Consider the following 27,105-nt stretch of genomic DNA (forward strand, 5'->3'; position numbering starts at 1 on the left):
TCAGTCATTACGGGCTTTGATGGATGTGTTTCTGGAGACAGACATCCTGCACAGATTTTCCTGCCTCTGACACGTGCCCTGCATACAATCATTAAAAACGATGAATGTAGTAAAAGCTGAACTCAAATAAGAAAATTCACCCAGGAAACTGAATTTAAAACCAAAGGTCAAATGAAACTAGAAAAATTTGCATTTCCTGCGAAAATGCAGTGTGGATGCTTAAAGCTGAAGCTGTATGCAAAAAGTAGCTGAAAAAGCTGAAAAGTTGCAGAAATTGTAAAAACTTTGCAGAAGCAAAAGAACTTTGCTAAAATGGAATAACTTAGCAGAACTGCAATATCTTAGAGGAAACATAATACTTGGCAGAAATACAATAGCATAGCAGAACTTTGCAGAAATATTGTAACTTACCAGAAACATGATAACTTCTCAAAAATACAAGAACTTAGGAGAAATAGTATAAGATAACAGAAAGAATATATTTAGCCAAAAATACTTAAACATTACAGAAACACTATGATTTAGAAAAATAGTACAACATAGCAGAAATACTGTGATTTACCAGAGACACTGTGATGAACTATGAATATTGTAATTTTAAATTAATACTATGTTTTAGCACAAATACTATAATTTGACAGAAATACTATCATTTGGCAGAAATACTATGATACAGCACAAATACTCTGATTTAGCACAAATATTATAACATAGCAGAAATACAATTATATAGCAGAAATGCCATATTTAGAAAGAAAAATATAATATAGTAGAAATAGTATGATTTAGCAGAAATACTGTATTTAGCACAAGTACCAAAAAGTAGCAGAAATACTATGATTTAGCAGAAATACTATGATTGAGCAGAAGTACTGAGATGTAGTAAAAGTACTTTGATTTAACAGAAACACAATTATGGAGGAGTAATACTTTAAAATGGGAGAAATATTGATACACACACACACACATACACAGAGCCTAAAGGGAAGAGTATTTGTGCCATGGAGTGTTAACAAGAATGTGAGGTCCATATTAGAAAAGCTGGTAAAATCATAAAAGTTTGCAGAATTGTAATAAATGATGAATATGAATTACTGGTCTGTGACAGTGTATTAATTTGTAGGGAAAAAAAATGTTGACCAAGGTGGAATCGAACCGGCGACCTTTGGTTTGCAGACCCGTGTCATTACCAACTGCGCCACTGGGAAAGAGAGCAGCCGTTTGGAAAAACAGGGTGATGAGCAGTCAGAATTAGATCGCGGTGAGAGGCGAAAAACGCAGTTTTTTGGAGTTACAAAACGTTGTGTAACTCAAACACTAGGTGGACTAGAAGCATAATCCTTGTACTGGGTGAATCAGCGGACTTTGGTGTACTTTGACTGCGATTTTCATTGCTCTATGTACATCCGTCGCTGAGATATGACGAGAGAGGAAACGGAAGACCTCAGACATGATTGGCTGGCTGGGAAGCCCTGCAGGCCCTGATATGTGATATGAGTCTGAGTCCTCACAGAGGATTGGCTGCCTGGCAGAAATATATAGAAATAGTATGATTAAGCATAAATACTACATTTAGCAGAAATAGTATGATTAAGCACAAATCCTATAAAAAGCAGAAATAGTATATTAAGCACAAATCCTATAAAAAGCAGAAATACTATATTAAGCACAAATCCTATTAAAAGCAGAAATAGTATGATTTAGCACAATAGTAATAAGTTAAACAGAAAAATCGGAAAAGCAAAATGGACAGCTGAAAAAATGCTGAACATGCTGAAGGTCCCTCAAATATACTTGTTAAATGAAAAAAATCAGCAAAAAAAAAATATAACAGCCACACAATCAGAAATATGTACACATAAGGAAACACACATGCACAGAGAGACACACACACAAGATCCAATTCAGTCAAGCAGTCTAAATATATTGAATTTGAAGCTTAGAATGAGGTCATCCCATTAAAAGCCTTTCTCTCTCTCTCTCTCTCTGTCACACACACACACACACACACACACACACACACACACAGGGAGAGAGAAGTAAGTTTCTAGGTCAGCCTGGGAGCAGCTGAATTTGAATCCACCAATCAGAGAGCCTGTGCACTTTCCCCCGCCAAAACAGGTGCTTCTGTTTACACACGCAGCACAGAGAGACACAGGATTATTGCAGTCTATTTCTCATAGTGACGACTCCCCTCAAACAAATGACCATAATTTCCTAACCGTAGGGGCTAGAGCGGTCATTCTTACACCGTTTTGTTCAGAAGAGATGGGGGAATCTTCAAGTGTTGACAATTTATCATTAAATAATGAATTATTAGAGATATATGACATGGATGACTTGTTGTCTTAGAAGCCACGAATTCCCCAATATGCAAATTTGAATACCTGGAGCCCACATACATGATTGGCTGGCTGGGAAGCTGTGTAGGCCCTGATTTGTGGATTTGAATTCCTCAGCCCTCAGATATGATTGGCTGGCTTAGAAGTCATGAAGGCCCCAATATGCAAATTTGAATGCCTCAGGACACATATATGATTGGCTGGGAAACCGTGCAGGCCCTGATTTGAAAATTTGAATGTCTCAGTCCTCACAGAGGATTGGCTGCCTGTGGACCTTGCAGAAATATATAGAAATAGTATGATTAAGCATAAATACTACATTTAGTAGAAATACTATGTTTTAGCACAAATCCTATAAAAAGCAGAAATACTATAATTTAGCAGAAATACTATATTAAGCACAAATCCTATAAAAAGCAGAAATACTATATTAGGCACAAATCCTATAAAAAGCAGAAATACTATATTAGGCACAAATCCTATAAAAAGCAGAAATACTATATTAGGCACAAATAGTATAAAAAGCAGAAATACTATAATTTAGCAGAAATACTATGTTAGGCACAAATCCTATAAAAAGAATAAATACTATAATTTAGCAGAAATACTGTATTTAGCACAAGTACCGAAAAGTACCAGAAATACTATGATTTAGCAGAATAGTAATAACTTACAAAATTACAAATATGGAGGCATATTGAAACAGAAATGCACAGAGGGACACACAAACACAGGCTCTAATCCAGTCAACCAGTCTAACTATATTCAATTTAAATCCTACAATGACATGCTGCCAAATAAGGGCAGGGTCCTCTCTCTCCCACTAAACACACACACACACACACACACACACACACACACACACACACAGAGGGAGAGAGCTGCCGAATTTAAATCCACCAATCAGAGTGGCTGTTTACGTTTTCCCGCCAAAACATGTGCATCGTTTTACACACGCAGCACAGAGAGGCACAGGATTATTGCAGCCTATTTCTCATAGTGAGGACTCCCCTCAAACAAATGACCATAATTTCCTAACCGTAGGGGCTAGAGCGGCCATTCTTACACCGTTTTGTTCAGAAGAGATGGGGGAATCTTCCAGTGTTAACAATTTATCATTAAAATGTGAATTATTAGAGATATACGACATGGATGACTTGTTGACTTAGAAACCACGAATTCCCCAATATGCAAATTTGAATTCCTCAGGACACATATATGATTGGCTGGGAAACCGTGCAGGCCCTGATTTGAAAATTTGAATGTCTAAGTCCTCACAGAGGATTGGCTGCCTGGGGACCTGGCAGAAATATATAGAAATACTATGATTAAGCATAAATACTACATTTAGTAGAAATACTATGTTTTAGCACAAATACTATAAAAAGCAGAAATACTATAATTTAGCAGAAATACTATATTAAGCACAAATCCTATAAAAAGCAGAAATAGTATGATTAAGCATAAACACTACATTTAGTAGAAATACTATGTTTGAGCAAAAATCCTATAAAAAGCAGAAATACTATATTAGGCACAAATCCCATAAAAAGCTGAAATAGTATGATTAAGCATAAATACTACATTTAGTAGAAATACTATGTTTTAGCACAAATAGTATAAAAAGCAGAAATACTGTAATTTAGCAGAAATACTATATTAGGCACAAATCTTATAAAATAGCAGAAATAGTATGATTTAGCACAATAGCAATAAGTTAAACAGAAAAATTGGAAAAGCAAAATGGACAGCTGAAAAAATGCTGAACATGCTGAGTGTCCCTCAAATATACTTGTTAAATGAAAAAATCAGCAAAAAAATGCACAGGGAGAGAGAAGTATGTTTCTAGGTCAGCCTGGGAGCTGCTGAATTTGAATCCACCAATCAGAGAGCCTGTGTACTTTTTCCCGCCAAAACATGTGCATCTTTTTACACACGCAGCACAGAGAGGCACAGGATTATTGCAGTCTATTTCTCATAATGACGACTCCCCTCAAACAAATGACCATAATTTCCTAACCGTAGGGGCTAGAGCGGTCATTCTTACACCGTTTTGTTCAGAAGAGATGGGGGAATCTTCAAGTGTTGACAATTTATCATTAAAATGTGAATTTTTAGAGATATATGACATGGATGACTTGTTGACTTAGAAGCCACGAATTCCCCAATATGCAAATTTGAATGGCTGAGACCACATATATGATTGGCTGGCTGGGAAGCCGTGCAGGCCCTGATTTGTGGATTTGAGTTCCTCAGCCCTCAGATATGATTGGCTGGCTTAGAAGCCATGAAGGCCCCAATATGCAAATTTGAATGCCTCAGGACACATATATGATTGGCTGGGAAACCGTGCAGGCCCTGATTTGAAAATTTGAATGTCTCAGTCATCACAGAGGTTTGGCTGCCTGGGGACCTGGCAGAAATATATAGAAATAGTATGATTAAGCATAAATACTACATTTAGTAGAAATACTATGTTTTAGCACAAATCCTATAAAAAGCAGAAATACTATAATTTAGCAGAAATACTATATTAAGCACAAATCCTATAAAAAGCAGAAATACTATATTAGGCACAAATCCTATAAAAAGCAGAAATAGTATGATTAAGCATAAATACTACATTTAGTAGAAATACTATGTTTTAGCACAAATAGTATAAAAAGCAGAAACATTATAATTTAGCACAAATAGTATAAAAAGCAGAAATATTATAATTTAGCACAAATAGTATAAAAAGCAGAAATACTACATTTAGTAGAAATACTATGTTTTAGCACAAATAGTATAATAAAGCAGAAATACTATAATTTAGCAGAAATACTGTATTTACCACAAGTACCGAAAAGTACCAGAAATACTATGATTTAGCAGAATAGCAATAACTTACAAAATTACAAATATGGAGGCATATTGAAACAGAAATGCAGAGAGGGACACACAAACACAGGCTCTAATCCAGTCAATCAGTCTAACTATATTCAATTTAAATCCTACAATGACATGCTGCCAAATAAGGGTAGGGTTCTCTCTCTCCCACTAAACACACACACACACACACACACACACACACACACACACACACACACACACACACACACACACACACACACACACAGACAGACACAGAGGGAGAGAGCTGCCGAATTTAAATCCACCAATCAGAGTGGCTGTTTACGTTTTCCCGCCAAAAAAGGTGCATCTTTTTACACACGCAGCACAGAGAGGCACAGGATTATTGTGTGGATGCCTTAATAGGCATCCACACTATTGAGATCCTGTTTCTCTTTCTTCTTTATTATTATTCCGGGTGTTTCCGTACACTTTTCGCCGTGGATCTACTTCCACAATTTTTGTGCTATTTTCACCGTTCAAACTCTAAACTGTTCTGCTCTTTCTGCTAATGCCGGCTATGACTTTTGGTGTTTATTACTATTATACTTTTTAAAATATTACACTTTTTTCCTTTAATTTGTCCCATTGAAATGAATGGGAAACTTCCACAATTCTGCTAAAACTTTCTTGTCTTTGAAACTTAACTACTGCCTCATACTTTCACCTAGAAACTCCATTCAAACTTTAAAATGTTCTCAAATGATTTGGCTATTCCTGTATGATTCAGCTTTTTCAGATCTTCTACCGTTTTAATCTTATCCCTCTTTGAGTCTTCAGTTGCAAAATTGTGATTTTTCAGAAAATACATGCGTTGCTATGGTTGCTATGCAATTAACTCAGAGGGGACAGTGAAACTGTTTGAATTTTCTCTTCATGTCCAAACAACTTCTTGCTACTCGCTCAATTTCCACTCAAGCCCCACAAATTATACATCAAAACGTAGGTATTTTTGCTGGCTTTCAGAAAATGTCCCTATCATTGTTGTGGGACTCATAGATATTTTGCAAATCTCCTCAGAGTAACACAAAGTCAGAAAACTCTCCATATAAACTCAATGGAGAGTTTGTTCAAAATCACCGCTGGATTTCTCTAATGAGAGGCATTTTCAAATTGTCATATCTCCTTAACGAAGCAAAGTTAAGACATGAGGCTTGTCCCCGTATATGTTCAGACACTCCTGACGCTCACAATTCAAGAATTTCTTTCTCACCTATTACCGTTCTGAAATGAGTTGGACTTGTTTGAGGGTAGGAAATTTGTCCCTCGCTCAGATTTCATCAGATTTCAAACACTGGAAATGAGGCACTTTTTTCTCTCGTCATATCTTTTTGATGGATTTCCACAGAGCCCTGAAAATTTCCATAACTGTTCACCAAAGCCTGCTGTTTCTTACGGTGAAAGAATGATTTTGATGCTCCATATAGATTTAGAGTTACCAAAGGTTGTTTGAGCGCAAGTCAAGGCAGTTTTTGCTTCGCCTCTACTCAGTTACAGTGTATTACAAGTCATATATCTTTAATAATTTATGTTTTATCTCTGAATTATGAAGACCTGAAGATTCCCCCATCTCTTCTGAATAAAACGATGCCTGAATGACCGTTCTAGCCTCTACGGTTAGGAAATTATGGCCATTTGTTCGAGTGGAATCCTGAATGTCAGAAATACACTGAAGAAAACTCACACCTCTCTCTGTGTCTGTGTGTGTAAGGGCTGACTACAGCAGGTGCAGCTAATTTAACTGACCTACATATACCAAGCCCAGACTCTCCACAGCTCCTGTTCCCTTTACTGTCTGTGTATGTGTGTCTGTGTATCAATATTTCTCCTATGTTTAAGTATTACTCCTCAATCATAGTATTTCTGCTAAAACAAAGTACTTCTGCTACATCTCAGTACTTCTGCTAAATCATAGTATTTTTGCTAAATCATAGTATTTTTGCAGAATCATGGTATTTGTGCAAAATCATGGTTTTGAGGCCAAATCATAATATTTCTGTTATTTTATAATATATGTGCTGAATATATTATATGTGCCAAATCATAGTATTTATCCCAAATTATAGTATTTATGCCAAATTACAGTATTTCTGCTAAAAAGCAGAAATAGTCCTTTTTAGCAGGAATTTCTGCCAAAAGACAGTATTTATGTTAAAACATAGTATTTCTGCTAAATCAGAGTATTCCTGCCAAATCATAGTATTTGTACTGAAACATAGTACTTCTGCCCAATCATAGTATTTGTTCCAAAGCATTGTATTTGTATGGAGTCATAGTATTCCTTCTAAATCATAGTATTTCAATCAAATCTCAGTAGTTGTTGTTAAAACGCAGTATTATTGCCAAATCATAGTATTTGTACCCAATCTTAGTATTTCTGCTAAATCATAGCATTTGTTCCAAATCATGGTATTTGTGCAAAAACATAGTATGTCTGCAAAACCATAGTATATCTCTTATGTTATAGTATTACTACTAAGGCATAGTATTTCTGCCAAATCATAGTATTTGTACTAAATCATAGTACTTGTGCCAAATCATAGTATTTGTTGCACATCATAGTATTGGAACCAAAACATAGTATTTCTCCCAAAGCATCGTATTTGTATGGAGTAATAGTATTTCTTCTAAATCATAGTATTTCAATCAAATCTCAGTAGTTGTGTTAAAATGCAGTATTATTGCCAAATCATAGTATTTGTACCCAATATTAGTATTTTTGCCAAATCGTGGTATTTGTGCCCAATTAATAATTCTGTTATGTTATAGTATTACTACTAAGTCGTAGAATATCTGTTATGTTATAGTGTATCTGCGGAATATAGTATGTGTGCCAAATCATAGTATTTATACCAAATCACAGTATTTGTGCTAAAACATAGTATTTCTGCCATATTGTGGTATTTGTGCAAGAACATTGAACTGTTATGTTATAGTATTACTACTAAGTCATAGTATTTCTGCGTTGTTATAGTATTTGTGCTAAAACGTAGTATCTCTGCCAAGTCATAGAATTACTGCAATTTCATAGTTTTTTTTGGAAATCTGTTATGTTATAGTATTACTACTAAGTCATAGTATTTCTGCCAAATCATAGTATTTGTGCCAAAGCATCGTATTTGTATGGAGTCATAGTATTTCTTCTAAATCATAGTATTTCAATCAAATCTCAGTAGTTGTTGTTAAAACGCAGTATTATTGCCAAATCATAGTATTTGAACCCAATCATAGTATTTCTGCTAAATCACAGCATTTGTGCCAAATCATGGTATTTGTGCAAAAACATAGTATGTCTGCAAAACCATAGTATATCTCTTATGTTATAGTATTACTACTAAGGCATAGTATTTATGCCAAATCATAGTATTTATGCCAAATTACAGTATTTCTGCTGAAACGCAGAAATACTACCTTTTAGCAGGAATTTCTACCAAAAGATAGTACGTCTGCTAAATCAGAGTATTTCTGCCAAATCATAGTATTTGTACTAAATCATAGTACTTGTGCCAAATCATAGTATTTGTACCCAATCATAGTATTTTTGCCATGTCATCATATTTGTGCTGAATCATGGCATTTTTGCCAAATCGTGGTATTTGTGCCCAAATAATAATTCTGTTATGTTATAGTATTACTACTAAGTTTTAGAATATCTGTCATGTTATAGTGTATCTGCGGAATATAGTATGTGTGCCAAATCATAGTATTTATACCAAATCACAGTATTTGTGCTAAAACATAGTATTTCTGCCATATTGTGGTATTTGTGCAAGAACATTGAACTGTTATGTTATAGTATTACTACTAAGTCATAGTATTTCTGCGTTGTTATAGTATTTGTGCTAAAACGTAGTATCTCTGCCAAGTCATAGAATTACTGCAATTTCATAGTTTTTTTAGGAAATCTGTTATGTTATAGTATTACTACTCAGTCATAGTATTTCTGCCAAATCATAGTATTTGTGTGAATTTGAATACTGTATTATCACTGTATTATGTAGTGGCTAAGTAGGGGCTGTTTACTAAGTGCATCAGTGTAAATAGGTCATCTCTTGTGTTGGAGTGCCCTCTTGTGGCGCCTTTTGGGTAGTGCCTTAGTAAACGGGAACCCTGTAAAAAGTGGTATCAGACTGATTTGTAGTGGAGGAATTTGTTGCCAGTTTTCTTAATCTTTAATCTGTATGCATGTTGTAATGCATACCCTGTTCTTAATCATAGAAACCACACCATATCACCTCTCCACATCCTCCTACTGTATGCCATACCTCCCTGTACCATCCATCTGACCGCAATAAACTCCACCTGTGGTAATCTAATCCCTGGATGTAAGCCTCTCCTTCTGACCGAGGATAGTTACTATTGCAGCACCACCCAGCATTAAACTGACGTACACCATTCTGTACAATAGTATTTGTGCTAAAAAGTAGTATTTCTGCCAAATCATAGTATTAATGCTATTTCATACTATTTAAGCGAAATTACAGTGTTTCTGCAAAAACACTGCATTTCTGCTAAATCATAGTATTTCTGTAAACTTATAGTACTTGTACTCAATTATAGTATTTGTGACAAAGTGTAGTATTTGTTCCAAAACATAGTATTACTGGTAAATCATAGTATTTGAGCCAAATCATAGTATTTGTGCTAAAACATACTATTTCTTCCAAATCATAGTATTTGTGCCAAAGCATAGTATTTCTTCCAAATCATAGTATAACTGCACAATAAAGGTTCTTGAGCCACATCAGTGTTTGTGCCAAATCTTAGTATTTCTTCTAAATCCTAGTAATTCTGCTCAATGATAGAATTTCTGCTATGCTGTAGTACTTTTTTCCTAGATTGTAGTACTTCTGCTAAGTCAAAGTATTTCATGTAAATCATAGTATTTCTACCAAGTCCCAGTGTTTCTACTAAATCATAAATAATGTTTTAGCACAAATTGTAGGATTTGGCAGAATATTCTGTGTTCCAGCACAAATGCTAGGATTTGGCAGGAAAAAAAATATTATTTAGTTTAAATACTAAGTTTTAGCAGAAATACTATGTTTAAACTTTAAAATATTCTGCTATTTCTGCTGATGTTTGTTATGACTTTTGACCATTGAAATGAATGGAACACATTATCAATGGCCTCACTGATTTTGCATGCTGGACTGAGTTGTGTTTTAGCTCAGTGAGATAAGCGTCCGTTCTCAGACTGGGAGGCCTGGGTTCAAATCCCGCTTATGGCAACATTTCTTTCAGTCAACAGTTAAACTTTGTTAACTCTTTTCAACACAAATTTAAGCTTTTTCACCCCTTTTCAACACAATTTTCGTTTTTTTCACCACTTTTCAGCACAAATACCAGCTTTTTCAGCTGTTTTCAGCAAAAACCTATTTTCAGCACAAATTCTGCTCATTCAACTCTTTTCAGCAAAATTTTCAGTTTTTTCTGCTGTTTTCAGAAAAAAACTCTTTTCAGCAAAATTCTTCTGATTGAACTCTTTTCAGAAGAAATTCTGCTGATTGAACTCTTTTCACCAAATTTTCAGAGTTTTCACCTCTTTTCTGCCCAAATTCTGCTTATTCACCTCTTCTGAAACATTTTCAGCCTTTCCACCTCTTATCAGCACAATTCTCAGCAGCTTCTGCTCATTTCAGCACAATTGTCAATCTCTCCACCTCTTCTTTGTGAGAATGACTTTGGCTCAGTGAGCTAAATAGCTGCCCTTAGACCTCTGGAGGGCCAGGTTTGAATCCTGCTCAGGGCAACCTTTTTTTTTTCAACTTTTTCAGCTTTTTTCTGCAGACATCTTCAGCGTTAAGGCATCCACACAGCATTTTCGCAGGAAATGCAAATTTTTCTAGTTGTGTGGATGCCTTAATAGGCATCCACACTATTGAGTTCCTGTTTCTCTTTATTCTTTATTATTCCGGGTGTTTCCGTACACTTTTCGCCGTGGATCTACTTCCACAATTTTTGTGCTATTTTCACCGTTCAAACTCTAAACTGTTCTGCTCTTTCTGCTAATGCCGGCTATGACTTTTGGTGTTTATTGCTATTATACTTTTTAAAATATTACACTTTTTTCCTTTAATTTGTCCCATTGAAATGAATGGGAAACTTCCACAATTCTGCTAAAACGTTCTTGTCTTTGAAACTTAACTACTTCCTCATACTTTCACCTAGAAACTCCATTCAAACTTTAAAACGTTCTCAAATGATTGGGCTATTCCTGTGTGATTCAGCTTTTTCAGATCTTCTACCGTTTTCATCTTATCTCTCTTTAAGTCTTCAGTTGCAAAATTGTGATTTTTCAGAAAATACATGCGTTGCTATGGTTGCTATGCAATTAAGTCAGAGGGGACAGTGAAACTGTTTGAATTTTCTCATCATGTCCAAACAACTTCTTGCTGCTCGCTCAATTTCCACTCAAGCCCCACAAATTATACATCAAAACGTAGGTATTTTTGCTGGCTTTCAGAAAATGTCCCTATCATTGTTGTGGGACTCATAGATATTTTGCAAATCTCCTCAGAGTAACACAAAGTCAGAAAACTCTCCATATAAACTCAATGGAGAGTTTGTTCAAAATCACCGCTGGATTTCTCTAATGAGAGGCATTTTCAAATTGTCATATCTCCTTAACGAAGCAAAGTTAAGACATGAGGCTTGTCCCCGTATATGTTCAGACACTCCTGACGCTCACAATTCAAGAATTTCTTGTATTTGTACTGAAACATAGTACTTCTGCCCCATCATAGTATTTGTACTAAATCATAGTACTTGTGCCAAATCATAGTATTTGTGCCAAAGCATCGTATTTGTATGGAGTCATAGTATTTCTTCTAAATCATAGTATTTCAATCAAATCTCAGTAGTTGTTGTTAAAACGCAGTATTATTGCCAAATCATAGTATTTGTACCCAATCATAGTATTTCTGCTAAATCATAGCATTTGTGCCAAATCATGGTATTTGTGCAATAACATAGTATGTCTGCAAAACCATAGTATATCTCTTATGTTATAGTATTACTACTAAGGCATAGTATTTCTGCCAAATCATAGTATTTTGTACTAAATCATAGTACTTGTGCCAAATCATAGTATTTGTTGCACATCATAGTATTGGAACCAAAACATAGTATTTGTCCCAAAGCATCGTATTTGTATGGAGTAATAGTATTTCTTCTAAATCATAGTATTTCAATCAAATCTCAGTAGTTGTGTTAAAATGCAGTATTATTGCCAAATCATAGTATTTGTACCCAATCATAGTATTTCTTCTAAATCATAGCATTTGTGCCAAATCATGGTATTTGTGCAAAAACATAGTATGTCTGAAAAACCATAGTATATCTCTTATGTTATAGTATTACTATTAAGGCATAGTACTTGTGCCAAATCATAGTATTTGTTGCACATCATAGTATTGGAACCAAAACATAGTATTTGTCCCAAAGCATCGTATTTGTATGGAGTCATAGTATTTCTTCTAAATCATAGTATTTCAATCAAATCTCAGTAGTTGTGTTAAAATGCAGTATTATTGCCAAATCATAGTAGTTGTACCCAATCATAGTATTTTTGCCATGTCATCGTATTTGTGTCGAATCATAGTATTTTTGCCAAATTGTGGTATTTGTGCCCAATTAATAATTCTGTTATGTTATAGTATTACTACTAAGTCGTAGAATATCTGTTATGTTATAGTGTATCTGCGGAATATAGTATGTGTGCCAAATCGTAGTATTTATACCAAATCACAGTATTTATGCTAAAACATAGTATTTCTGCCATATTGTGGTATTTGTGCAAGAACATTGAACTGTTATGTTATAGTATTACTACTAAGTCATAGTATTTCTGCCAAATCATAGTATTTGTGTGAATTTGTATACTGTAATATCACTGTAGTATGTAGTGGCTAAGTAGGGGGTGTTTACAGTGTAAATAGGTCATCTCTTGTGTTGGAGTGCCCTCTTGTGGCGCATTTTGGGTAGTGCCTTAGTAAACGTGAACCCTGTAAGAAGTGGTATCAGACTGATTTGTAGTGGAGGAATTTGTTGCCAGTTTTCTTAATCATAGAAACCACACCATATCACCTCTCCACATCCTCCTACTGTATGCCATACCTCCCTGTACCATCCATCTGACCGCCAATAAACTCCACCTGTGGTAATCTAATCCCTGGATGTCAGCCTCTCTTTCTGACCGAGGATAGTTACTATTGCAGCACCACCCAGCATTAAACTGACGTACACCATTCTGTACAATAGTATTTGTGCTAAAAAGTAGTATTTCTGCCAAATCATAGTATTACTGCTATTTCATACTATTTAAGCGAAATTACAGTGTTTCTGCAAAAACATGTTTGAGGGGTGGAAATATGTCCTCCTCTCATTTTTCAAACTCCGAAAATTAAGCCATTTCTTCTCTCGTCATGTCTCCGCGACGGAGATACAAAGAGCTATGTAAATCGCAGTCAAAGTACACCAAAGTCCGCTGATTCACCCAGTGCAAGAATTATGCTTCTATCCCACCTAGTTTTTGAGTACAAATTTATACACTATCACAGACCGGTAATTCATATTGATAATTTATTACAATTCTGCAAAGTTTTATGATTTTAGCAGCTTTTCTAATATGGACCTCAGATTCTTGTTAACAGTCTATGGCAGAAATACATACAAGTACACAGCCTGATGAAGCAGACAGAAGCAGTACCTCTGATTGGTTCAGCATTTTCACCTCTTATCAGCACAAATCTCAGCCTCTTCTGCTGTTTTCATTAGAATTGTAAGCTTTTCCACCTTTTTTCAGTTACGTGAGAACCAGTTTGGCTCAATGAGTAGCTGAAAAATATCAGCCTCTTCTGCTGTTTTAGCAGGATTTCAGAGTTCAGCTTTTTCACTTGTTTTAAGCACAAATTTCAGTTTCTTTATTTCTTTATTTATTTCTCATTTCACAACAAAGTTCTTCCTCTTCACCTCTTTTCTGCTAATTTGAGCTTCTGCTCCACAGTGCACATTTTCGCTCTCATCATATCTTTACTTGTGACCAGAACTCATTTGGCTCAGAGGGTAGGGCAGCTGCCGTGAGACCCGGTGGCAGAGGTTCGAATCCTACCTGTGACAGTTGCTACACATGTTCCCTGCTTGCATGCGCTCTGCTTTCTTGACACTCTCCAGTGTGTCATTACACATACAGCCATCTTCAGCAAGCACTTCTGTTTCTACACCTCTTTTCAGCCCATCTTTACCTCTTTTCAGCAGAAATTCTTCTGATTCACCTCTTTTCTGCCAAATATTTAGCCTTTTCACCTCTTATCAGCACAATTCTCAGCCTCTTCTGCTCATTTCAGCACAATTGTCAATCTCTCCACCTCTTCTTTGTGAGAAAGACTTTGGTGCAGTGACATGAGAACCTGCCTTGAGTACCAGAAGGGCCAGGTTTGAATCCTGCTCAGGGCAACATTTTTTTGGGTTTTTTTTTTCAACTTTTTCAGCTTTTTTCAGCAGATATCTTCAGCCCTTAAGGCATCCACACAGCATTTTCGCAGGAAATGCAAATTTTTCTAGTTATTATTCCGGGTGTTTCCGTACACTTTTTGCCGTGGATCTACTTCCACAATTTTTGTGCTATTTTCACCGTTCAAACTCTAAACTGTTCTGCTCTTTCTGCTAATGCCGGCTATGACTTTTGGTGTTTATTACTATTATACTTTTTAAAATATTACACTTTTTTCCTTTAATTTGTCCCATTGAAATGAATGGGAAACTTCCACAATTCTGCTAAAACTTTCTTGTCTTTGAAACTTAACTACTGCCTCATACTTTCACCTAGAAACTCCATTCAAACTTTAAAATGTTCTCAAATGATTTGGCTATTCCTGTATGATTCAGCTTTTTCAGATATTCTACCGTTTTAATCTTATCCCTCTTTGAGTTTTCAGTTGCAAAATTGTGATTTTTCAGAAAATACGTGCGTTGCTATGGTTGCTATGCAATTAACTCAGAGGGGACAGTGAAACTGTTTGAATTTTCTCTTCATGTCCAAACAACTTCTTGCTACTCGCTCAATTTCCACTCAAGCCCCACTAATTATACATCAAAACGTAGGTATTTTTGCTGGCTTTCAGAAAATGTCACTATCATTGTTGTGGGACTCATAGATATTTTGCAAATCTCCTCAGAGTAACACAAAGTCAGAAAACTCTCCATATAAACTCAATGGAGAGTTTGTTCAAAATCACCGCTGGATTTCTCTAATGAGAGGCATTTTCAAATTGTCATATCTCCTTAACGAAGCGAAGTTAAGACATGAGGCTTGTCCCCGTATATGTTCAGACACTCCTGATGCTCACAATTCAAGAATTTCTTTCTCACCTATTACCGTTCTGAAATGAGTTGGACTTGTTTGAGGGTAGGAAATTTGTCCCTCGCTCAGATTTCATCAGATTTCAATCTCTGGAAATGAACCACTTTTTTCTCTCGTCATATCTTTTTGATGGATTTCCACAGAGCCCTGAAAATTTCCATGACTGTTCACCAAAGCCTGCTGTTTCTTACGGTGAAAGAATGATTTTGATGCTCCTTATAGATTTAGAGTTACCAAAGGTTGTTTGAGCGCAAGTCAAGGCAGTTTTTGCTTCGCCTCTACTCAGTTACAGTGTATTACAAGTCATATATCTTTAATAATTTATGTTTTATCTCTGAATTATGAAGACCTGAAGATTCCCCCATCTCTTCTGAATAAAACGATGCCTGAATGACCGTTCTAGCCTCTACGGTTAGGAAATTATGGCCATTTGTTCGAGGGGAATCCTGAATGTCAGAAATACACTGAAGAAAACTCACACCTCTCTCTGTGTCTGTGTGTGTAAGGGCTGACTACAGCAGGTGCAGCTAATTTAACTGACCTACATATACCAAGCCCAGACTCTCAACAGCTCCTGTTCCCTTTACTGTCTGTGTATGTGTGTCTGTGTATCAATATTTCTCCTATGTTTAGGTATTACTCCTCAATCATAGTATTTCTGCTAAAGCAAAGTACTTCTACTACATCTTAGTACTTCTGCTAAATCATAGTATTTCTGCCAATTCATAGTATTTTTGCAAAATCATGGTATTTGTGCAAAATCATGGTTTTGGGGCCAAATATTTCTGTTATTTTATAATATATGTGCTGAATATATTATATGTACCAAATCATAGTATTTATCCCAAATTATAGTATTTATGCCAAATTACAGTATTTCTGCTAAAACGCAGAAATAGTACCTTTTAGCAGGAATTTCTACCAAAAGATAGTACTTCTGCTAAATCAGAGTATTTCTGCTAAACCAGAGTATTCCTGCCAAATCATAGTATTTGTACTGAAACATGGTACTTCTGCCCAATCATAGTATTTGTACTAAATCATAGTACTTGTGCCAAATCATAGTATTTATACCCAATCATAGTATTTCTGCTAAATCATAGCATTTGTGCCAAATCATGGTATTTGTGCAAAAACATAGTATGTCTGCAAAACCATAGTATATCTCTTATGTTATAGTATTACTACTAAGGCATAGTATTTCTGCCAAATCATAGTATGTGTGCCAAATCGCAGTATTTATACCAAATCACAGTATTTGCGGTAAAACATAGTATTTCTGCCATATTGTGGTATTTGTGCAAGAACATTGAACTGTTATGTTATAGTATTACTACTAAGTCATAGTATTTCTGCATTGTTATAGTATTTGTACTAAAACGTAGTATCTCTGCCAAGTCATAGAATTACTGCAATTTCATAGTTTTTTTTAGGAAATCTGTTATGTTATAGTATTACTACTAAGTCATAGTATTTCTGCCAAATCATAGTATTTGTGCCAAAGCATCGTATTTGTATGGAGTCATAGTATTTCTTCTAAATCATAGTATTTCAATCAAATCTCAGTAGTTGTTGTTAAAACGCAATATTATTGCCAAATCATAGTATTTGTACCCAATCATAGTATTTCTGCTAAATCATAGCATTTGTGCCAAATCATGGTATTTGTGCAAAAACATAGTATGTCTGCAAAACCATAGTATATCTCTTATGTTATAGTATTACTACTAAGGCATAGTATTTCTGCCAAATCATAGTATTTGTACTAAATCATAGTACTTGTGCCAAATCATAGTATTTGTTGAACATCATAGTATTGGAACCAAAACATAGTATTTGTCCCAAAGCATCGTATTTGTATTGAGTAATAGTATTTCTTCTAAATCATAGTATTTCAATCAAATCTCAGTAGTTGTGTTAAAATGCAGTATTATTGCCAAATCATAGTATTTGTACCCAATCATAGTATTTTTGCCAAATCGTGGTATTTGTGCCCAATTAATAATTCTGTTATGTTATAGTATTACTACTAAGTCGTAGAATATCTGTTATGTTATAGTGTATCTGCGGAATATAGTATGTGTGCCAAATCGTAGTATTTACACCAAATCACAGTATTTTTGCTAAAACATAGTATTTCTGCCATATTGTGGTATTTGTGCAAGAACATTGAACTGTTATGTTATAGTATTACTACTAAGTCATAGTATTTCTGCGTTGTTATAGTATTTGTGCTAAAACGTAGTATCTCTGCCAAGTCATAGAATTAATGCAATTTCATAGTTTTTTTTTAGGAAATCTGTTATGTTATAGTATTACTACTAAGTCATAGTATTTCTGCCAAATCATAGTATTCGTGTGAATTTGTATACTGTAATATCACTGTATTATGTAGTGGCTAAGTAGGGGCTGTTTACTAAGTGCATCAGTGTAAATAGGTCATCTCTTGTGTTGGAGTGCCCTCTTGTGGCGCCTTTTGGGTAGTGCCTTAGTAAACGGGAACCCTGTAAAAAGTGGCATCAGACTGATTTGTAGTGGAGGAATTTGTTACCAGTTTTCTTAATCTTTAATCTGTATGCATGTTGTAATGCATACCCTGTTCTTAATCATAGAAACCACACCATATCACCTCTCCACATCCTCCTACTGTATGCCATACCTCCCTGTACCATCCATCTGACCGCAATAAACTCCACCTGTGGTAATCTAATCCCTGGATGTAAGCCTCTCCTTCTGACCGAGGATAGTTATAGTATTTGAGCCAAATCATAGTATTTGTGCCAAAGTATAGTATTTCTTCCAAATCATAGTATAACTGCACAATAAAGGTTCTTGAGCCACATCAGTGTTTGTGCCAAATCTTAGTATTTCTTCTAAATCCTAGTAATTCTGCTCAATGATAGAATTTCTGCTATGCTTTAGTACTTTTTTCCTAGATTGTAGTACTTCTGCTAAGTCAAAGTATTTCATGTAAATTATAGTATTTCTACCAAGTCCCAATGTTTCTGCTAAATCATAAATAATGTTTTAGTACAAATTGTATGATTTGGTGGAACTTTCTGTGTTCCAGCACAAATGCTATGATTTGGCAGGAAAAAAATATTATTTAGTATAAATACTAAGTTTTAGCAGAAATACTATGTTTAAACTTTAAAAAATTCTGCTATTTCTGCTGATGTGTGTTATGACTTTTGACCATTGAAATGAATGGAACACATTATCAATGTGGTCACTGATTTTGCATGATGGGCTGAGCTGTGTTTTAGCTCAGTGAGATAAGCATCCGTTCTCAGACTGGGAGGCCTGGGTTCAAATCCAGCTTATGGCAACATTTCTTTCACTTAACAGTTAAACTTTTTTTAAACTCTTTTCAACACAAATTTCATTTTTTTCACCCCTTTTCAGCAAAATTTTCGGTTTTTTTAACCCCTTTTCAGCACAAATCCAAACTTTTTCAGCTCTTTTTCAGCAAAAACCTCTTTTCAGCAGAATTCTGCTCATTCAACTCTTTTCAGCAAAATTTTCAGTTTATTCTGCTGTTTTCAGAAAAAAAACTCTTTTCAGCAGAATTCTGCTCATTCACCTCTTTTCAGCAGAAATTCTGCTGATTGAACTCTTTTCAGCAGAATTTTCACCCCCTTTTTTTTTGCCCAAATTCTGCTAGCACAATTGTCAATCTCTCCACCTTTTCTTTGTGAGAAAGTGTTTGGCTCAATGAGCTAAATAGCTGCCCTTTGACCAGGAGGGCCAGGTTCGAATCCTGCTCAGGGCATCTTTTTTTTTTTTTTGTTGTTTCAACTTTTTCAGCTTTTTTCAGCAGATATCTTCAGCCGTTAAGGCATCCACACTGCATTTTCGCAGGAAATGCAAATTTTTCTAGTTGCAGTCTATTTCTCATAGTGACGACTCCCCTCAAACAAATGACAATAATTTCCAAACCGTAGGGGCTAGAGCGGTCATTCTTACACCGTTTTGTTCAGAAGAGAAGGGGGAATCTTCCAGTGTTTACAATTTATCATTAAAATATGAATTATTAAAGATATTTGACTTGTAATGCACCATAACTGAGTAGAGCGAAGCAAAAACTGCCTTGACTTGCCCTCAAACAACGCTTTCTAACTCTAAATCTATTTGGAGTATCGATATCATTCTTTCACCGTAAGAGACAGCAGGCTTTGGTGAACAGTCATGGAAATTTTCAGGTCTCTGTGGAAATCCAAAAAAAAGTTATGACGAGAGAAAAAAGTGGTTCATTTCCAGGGTTTGAAATCTGAAGAAATCTGAGCGAAGGACAAATTTCCTACCCTCAAACAAGTCCAACTCATTTCAGAACGGTAATAGGTGAGAAAGAAATTCTTGAATTGTGAGCGTCAGGGGTGTCTGAAGATATTCGGGGACAAGCCTCATGTCTTAACTTTGCTTCGTTAAGGAGATATGACGATTCGAATATGCCTCTCATTACAGAAATCCAGCCGTGATTTTGAACAAACTCTCCATTGACTTTATATGGAGAGTTTTCCGACATTGTGTTGGTCTGAGGAGATTTGCCAAAATTCTATAAATCCCACAACAATGATAGTGACATTTTCTGAAAGCCAGCAAAAATACCTACGTTTTGATGTATAATTTGTGGAAGTTGAGTGAAAATTGAGCAAGTAGCAAGAAGTTGTTCGGACATGAAGTGAAAATTGCAAAAGCTTCAGTGTCACACTGGAAGCCAAGAGCATAGCAACCATAACAACGCATGTATTTTGTGAAAAATCACAATTTTGCAACTCAAAACTTTAAGAGGCATAAAAGTAAAACAGTAAAAGATTTGAAAAAGCTGAATCATACCTGAATAGCCCAATAATTTGTGAACATTTTAAAATTTGAATGGTTGTTCTAGGTGAAAGTATGAGGAAGTAGTTAAGTTTCAAAAACAAGCAAATTTTAGCAGAATTGCTGAAGTTTCCCATTCATTTCAATGGGACAAATTAAAGGAAAAAAGTGGAATATTTTAAAAAGTATAATAGTTAAAAATAGCAAAAGTCATAGCCAGAAAGAGCAAAAATAGCTGAATAGTTTAAAATTTGAACGGTGAAAATCGGCTGAAAATTGTGGAAGTAGTTAATTCCCCAAAAGTGTACGGAAGCAACTAGAACTAGAAAAATTTGCATTTCCTGCGAAAATGCAGTGTGGATGCTTAAAGCTGAAGCTGTATGCAAAAAGTAGCTGAAAAAGCTGAAAAGTTGCAGAAATTGTAAAAACTTTGCAGAAGCAAAGGAACATTGCTAAAATGGAATAATTTAGCAGAACTGCAATATCTTAGAGGAAACATAATACTTGGCAGAAATACAATAGCATAGCAGAACTTAGCAGAAATATTGTAACTTACCAGAAACATAACTTCTCAAAAATACAAGAATTTAGGAGAAATAGTATAAGATAACAGAAAGAATATATTTAGCCAAAAATACTTAAACATTACAGAAACACTATGATTTAGAAAAATAATACAACATAGCAGAAATACTGTGATTTACAGGAGACACTGTGATGAACTATGAATATTGTAATTTTAAATTAATACTATGTTTTAGCACAAATACTATAATTTGACAGAAATACTATCATTTGGCAGAAATACTATGTTTCAGCACAAATACTCTGGTTTAGCACAAATATTATAACATAGCAGAAATATAATTATATAGCAGAAATGCTATATTTAGAAAGAAAAATATAATATAGTAGAAATAGTATGATTTAGCAGAAATACTGTATTTAGCACAAGTACCAAAAAGTAGCAGAAATACTATGATTTAGCAGAAATACTATGATTGAGCAGAAGTACTAAGATGTAGTAAAAGTACTTTGATTTAACAGAATTACAATTATGGAGGAGTAATACTTTAAAATGGGAGAAATAGCCTAAAGGGAAGAGTATTTGTGCCATGGAGTGTTAACAAGAATGTGAGGTCCATATTAGAAAAGCTGGTAAAATCATAAAAGTTTGCAGAATTGTAATAAATGATGAATATGAATTACTGGTCTGTGACAGTGTATTAATTTGTAGTGAAAAAAACATGTTGACCAAGGTGGAATCGAACCCACGATCTTTGGCTTGCAGACCCGTGTCATTGCCAACTGCGCCACTGGGAAAGAGAGCAGCCGCTTTGAAAAACAGGCTGATGAGGAGTCAGAATTAGATCGCGGTGAGAGGCGAAAAATGCCGTTTTTTGGAGTTACAAAACGTTGTGTAATTCAAAAACTAGGTGGACTAGAAGCATAATTCTTGTACTGGGTGAATCAGCGGACTTTGGTGTACTTTGACTGCGATTTTCATTGCTCTATGTACATCCGTCGCTGAGATATGACGAGAGAGGAAACGGAAGACCTCAGACATGATTGGCTGGCTGGGAGGCCGTGCAGGCCCTGATCTGTATATTTGAATGTCTGAGTCCTCACAGAGGATTGGCTGCCTGGCAGAAATATATAGAAATAGTATGATTAAGCATAAATACTATATTAAGCACAAATCCTATAAAAAGCAGAAATACTATATTAAGCACAAATCCTATAAAAAGCAGAAATACTATATTAAGCACAAATCCTATTAAAAGCAGAAATAGTATGATTTAGCACAATAGTAATAAGTTAAACAGAAAGATCGGAAAAGCAAAATGGACAGCTGAAAAAATGCTGAACATGCTGAGGGTCCCTCAAATATACTTGTTAAATGAAAAAAATCAGCAAAAAAATATATATAACAGCCACACAATCAGAAATATGTACACATAAGGAAACACACATGCACAGAGAGACACACACACAAGATCCAATTCAGTCAACCAGTCTAAATATATTGAATTTGAAGCTTAGAATGAGGTCATCCCATTGAAAGCCTTTCTCTCTCTCTCTCTCTCTCTCTCTGTCACACACACACACACACACACACACACACACACACACACACACACACACACACACAGGGAGAGAGAAGTAAGTTTCTAGGTCAGCCTGGGAGCTGCTGAATTTGAATCCACCAATCAGAGAGCCTGTGCACTTTCCCCCGCCAAAACAGGTGCTTCTGTTTACACACGCAGCACAGAGACACATTTTTGCAGTCTATTTCTCATAGTGACGACTCCCCTCAAACAAATGACCATAGTTTCCTAACCGTAGGGGCTAGAGCGGTCATTCTTACACAGTTTTGTTCAGAAGAGATGGGGGAATCTTCAAGTGTTGACAATTTATCATTAAAATATGAATTTTTAGAGATATACGACATGGATGACTTGTTGACTTAGAAGCCACGAATTCCCCAATATGCAAATTTGAATGGCTGAGACCACATATATGATTGGCTGGCTGGGAAGCCGTGCAGGCCCTGATTTGTGGATTTGAATTCCTCAGCCCTCAGATATGATTGGCTGGCTTAGAAGCCATGAAGGCCCCAATATGCAAATTTGAATGCCTCAGGACACATATATGATTGGCTAGGAAGCCGTGCAGGCCCTGATTTGAAAATTTGAATGTCTCAGTCCTCACAGAGGATTGGCTGCCTGGGGACCTGGCAGAAATATATAGAAATACTATGATTAAGCATAAATACTACATTTAGTAGAAATACTATGTTTTAGCACAAATACTATAAAAAGCAGAAATACTATAATTTAGCAGAAATACTATATTAAGCACAAATCCTATAAAAAGCAGAAATAGTATGATTAAGCATAAACACTACATTTAGTAGAAATACTATGTTTGAGCAAAAATCCTATAAAAAGCAGAAATACTATATTAGGCACAAATCCTATAAAAAGCAGAAATAGTATGATTAAGCATAAATACTACATTTAGTAGAAATACTATGTTTTAGCACAAATAGTATAAAAAGCATAAATACTGTAATTTAGCAGAAATACTATATTAGGCACAAATTCTATGAAAAGCAGAAATAGTATGATTAAGCAGAAATACTACATTTAGTAGAAATACTATGTTTTAGCACAAATCCTATAAAAAGCAGAAATACTGTACTATGATTTAGTAGAAAAACTATAAATAATCAGAAATACTATATTTGGCATAAATACTATATTTTGCACAAATCTTATAAAATAGCAGAAATAGTATGATTTAGCACAATAGTAATAAGTTAAACAGAAAAATTGGAAAAGCAAAATGGACAGCTGAAAAAATGCTGAACATGCTGAGGGTCCCTCAAATATACTTGTTAAATGAAAAAATCAGCAAAAAAATGCACAGGGAGAGAGAAGTAAGTTTCTAGGTCAGCCTGGGAGCTGCTGAATTTGAATCCACCAATCAGAGAGCCTGTGTACTTTTTCCCGCCAAAACAGGTGCATCTATTTACACACGCAGCACAGAGAGGCACAGGATTATTGCAGCCTATTTCTCATAATGACGACTCCCCTCAAACAAATGACCATAATTTCCTAACCGTAGGGGCTAGAGCGGTCATTCTTACACCGTTTTGTTCAGAAGAGATGGGGGAATCTTCCAGTGTTGACAATTTATCATTAAAATGTGAATTATTAAAGATATTTGACTTCTAATGCACCATAACTGAGTAGAGTGAAGCAAAAAACTGGCTTGACTTGCCCTCAAACAACGCTTTGTAACTCGAAATCTATTTGGAGTATCGATATCATTCTTTCACCGTAAGAGACAGCAGGCTTTGGTGAACAGTCATGGAAATTTTCAGGTCTCTGTGGAAATCCAACAAAAAGTTATGACGAGAGAAAAAAGTGGTTCATTTCCAGGGTTTGAAATTTGAAGAAATCTGAGCGACGGACGAATTTCCTACCCTCAAACAAGTCCAACTCATTTCAGAACGGTAATACGTGAGAAAGAAATTCTTGAATTGTGAGCGTCACGAGTGTCTGAAGATATACCGGGACAAGCCTCATGTCTTAACTTTGCTTCGTTAAGGAGATATGACGATTCGAATATGCCTCTCATTACAGAAATGCAGCGGTGATTTTGAACAAACTCTCCATTGACTTTATATGGAGAGTTTTCCGACATTGTGTTGGTCTGAGGAGATTTGCGAAAGTTCTATGAATACCACAACAATGATAGTGACATTTTCGGAAACCCAGCAAAAATACCTATGTTTTGATGTATAATTTGTGGAAGTTGAGTGAAGATTGAGCAAGTAGCAAGAAGTTGTTCGGACATGAAGAGAAGACTGCAAAACCTTCAGTGGCACACTGGAAGCCAAGTGCATAGCAACCATAACAACGCATGTATTTTGTGAAAAATCACAATTTTGCAACTGAAAACTTTAAGAGGCATAAAGGTAAAACGGTAAAAGATTTGAAAAAGCTGAATCATACCTGAATAGCCCAATAATTTGAGAACATTTTAAAGTTTGAATGGTTGTTCTACGTGAAAATATGAGGAAGTAGTTAAGTTTCAGAAACAAGCAAATTTTAGCAAAATTGCAGAAGTTTCCCATTCATTTCAATGGGACAAATTAAGCTTAATATTTTAAAAAGTATAATAGTGAAAAATACCAAAAGACATAGCAGGAATTAGCAGAAATAGCAGAATATTTTAAAATTTGAACGGTGAAAATCGGCTGAAAATTGTGGAAGTAGTTAAGTGCCAAAAAGTGTACGGAAGTCCCAAGAGGAACTCAATAGTGTGGATGCTTAAAGCATCCACACAATAAAGAGAAACAGGAAAACAATAGTGTGGATGCTTAAAGCATCCACACAATAATAAAGTAGAATAAAGAATAAAGAGAAACAGGAACTCAATAGTGTGGATGCTTAAAGCATCCACACAATAAGAGTAAAACTAGAGAAAAACAGATAAAGTGGAATAGCTGGTCGCATGTTACGGACGGCAAGGTCAGCTGGTCGCAGCAGCGAGCTGAGCCTGTGTGCGCACTGACTTTTCTCCCTGCTCTTTCACCAGATTAACGAGCGGCGCTTCAACAACAGCAGCAACACTACGTCCTGCGTCTTCATGGTCAACAAGCCGTACGCGCTCACCTGCTCCTTGGTGGCCTTCTACATCCCTCTGGTCCTCATGGTGCTGGCCTACCAGAGGATCTACATCACAGCCCGGGCGCACGCCCTGCAGATCAGTATGCTGCAGCGGGCCGGAGGAGCTGGTACCAGTGCCGCCGGGACTTCTGGTGGGGTTGGCGCCAGTGCACCGGATTCTGCCGACCATCAGCGCAACCACCGCATGCGAACAGAAACTAAGGCGGCAAAGACGCTGTGCATCATCATGGGCTGCTTCTGCCTGTGCTGGGCGCCGTTCTTCATTACCAATGTTGTGGACCCCTTTATAGACTACACCGTGCCCGAACAGCTGTGGGCTGCCTGCCTGTGGCTGGGCTACATCAACTCCATGCTGAACCCCATCCTCTACGCGTTCCTCAACAAGTCCTTCCGCCGTGCCTTCCTCATCATCCTGTGTTGCGGGAGGCAGAGGTACCGCAGACCGTCCATCCTCGGCTCCGGTGCTCCGTGCACGGCCACACAGATAAACGGCTCCACGCACGTGCTCAAGTAAGTCCTGTCCCACCCAGAGACCGAAGGTGTGCAGTCATACTCAGCCCACCCATTTACAGTCATACAGCACAGTGTTTATTGGTCTGCACACAGACAAGCTTGACCTGGATGCTGTGGGTGTGGGTGCTGTTGCCCCTTTTTTCTCTAAATGTTGGGAAAACATTCAAAACTAATTGAACATTTAGGAAAACTTGCACGACATCTGGTGCACGCAGGCATTTTAAAGTTTGAATGTAGCTGGTTGGTATTAGAGCACACAGAGTTTTACAGTCACCCCAGACTTTAGTGTATTACTGCAGTATTTCTGTTTATTGGTATTTCAGTAGTAATCTTTCATCACGCCTGGGTTGAATTGAGAAAACTGTGTTTCCATGTGTGTTAGAGACGACCTTATCTCTGTAAGTACCCTCTCCTGTCCCTGCACACTCAAACGCTGCCTTGGCTTCTGACTCGTCCACCTAATTCAGTGTGTGAAGGTAGAAACGTGTTTAACAGCAATAAGGACACGTGTGTTGAATATGTTATTTTTTCAGTGTGTTTTAATAGAAGGATCTTATCTGTGCTTGGGAAAGACAAATGATGCAGTGCAGTCCTGTTTCTGCTGGAAGGGTCAAATCATCAAGCAGAGGCTGTTTATGTGACTGAAATATGAGTCATGTATGTTTAAGAAAAAGACAGGAAGTTGTTACATCTGCAACACCTTTCATCGCCGCCTATTACACAGAAACATGTAGCCATAGGTGGACATCATGTCTTCATACAGGACACAGGTTCATACAGATTCTGTCCCTCTGTTCCCTTCGTTATCCTCAGCCCAGGTGTTCTTAGCTCCTCACACTCCTTTTAATCCTGCCTACCTCCTATTTAAGGTACTGTGCAGTGGTTCAGGAGTATACAGGAGTATTTCAGGTGCTATGCAGTATTTCAGGTACTATGCAGTATTTCGGTAGTATTTCAAGAGTATTTCAGGTAC

General features: G+C 36.2%; 1 protein-coding gene across 1 annotated transcript in view; it reads left to right on the forward strand.

The window, feature by feature from the left end:
• htr4 (5-hydroxytryptamine receptor 4) overlaps positions 1 to 27,105 on the forward strand; it is a 195,408-nt gene that overhangs the window by 119,356 nt on the left and 48,947 nt on the right. Inside the window, exon 6 of the mRNA XM_085360912.1 lies at positions 25,528 to 26,129. Coding sequence (XP_085217038.1) covers positions 25,528 to 26,129 — 602 coding nt within the window. The remainder of the gene's footprint in view (positions 1 to 25,527; positions 26,130 to 27,105) is intronic.

This window comes from Diplotaxodon limnothrissa, linkage group LG2 (genome assembly GCF_057381915.1).
Source record: "Diplotaxodon limnothrissa isolate DT_005_m linkage group LG2, D_limnothrissa_male_GT1.1, whole genome shotgun sequence".
Classification (NCBI taxonomy): Eukaryota; Metazoa; Chordata; class Actinopteri; order Cichliformes; family Cichlidae; genus Diplotaxodon; species Diplotaxodon limnothrissa.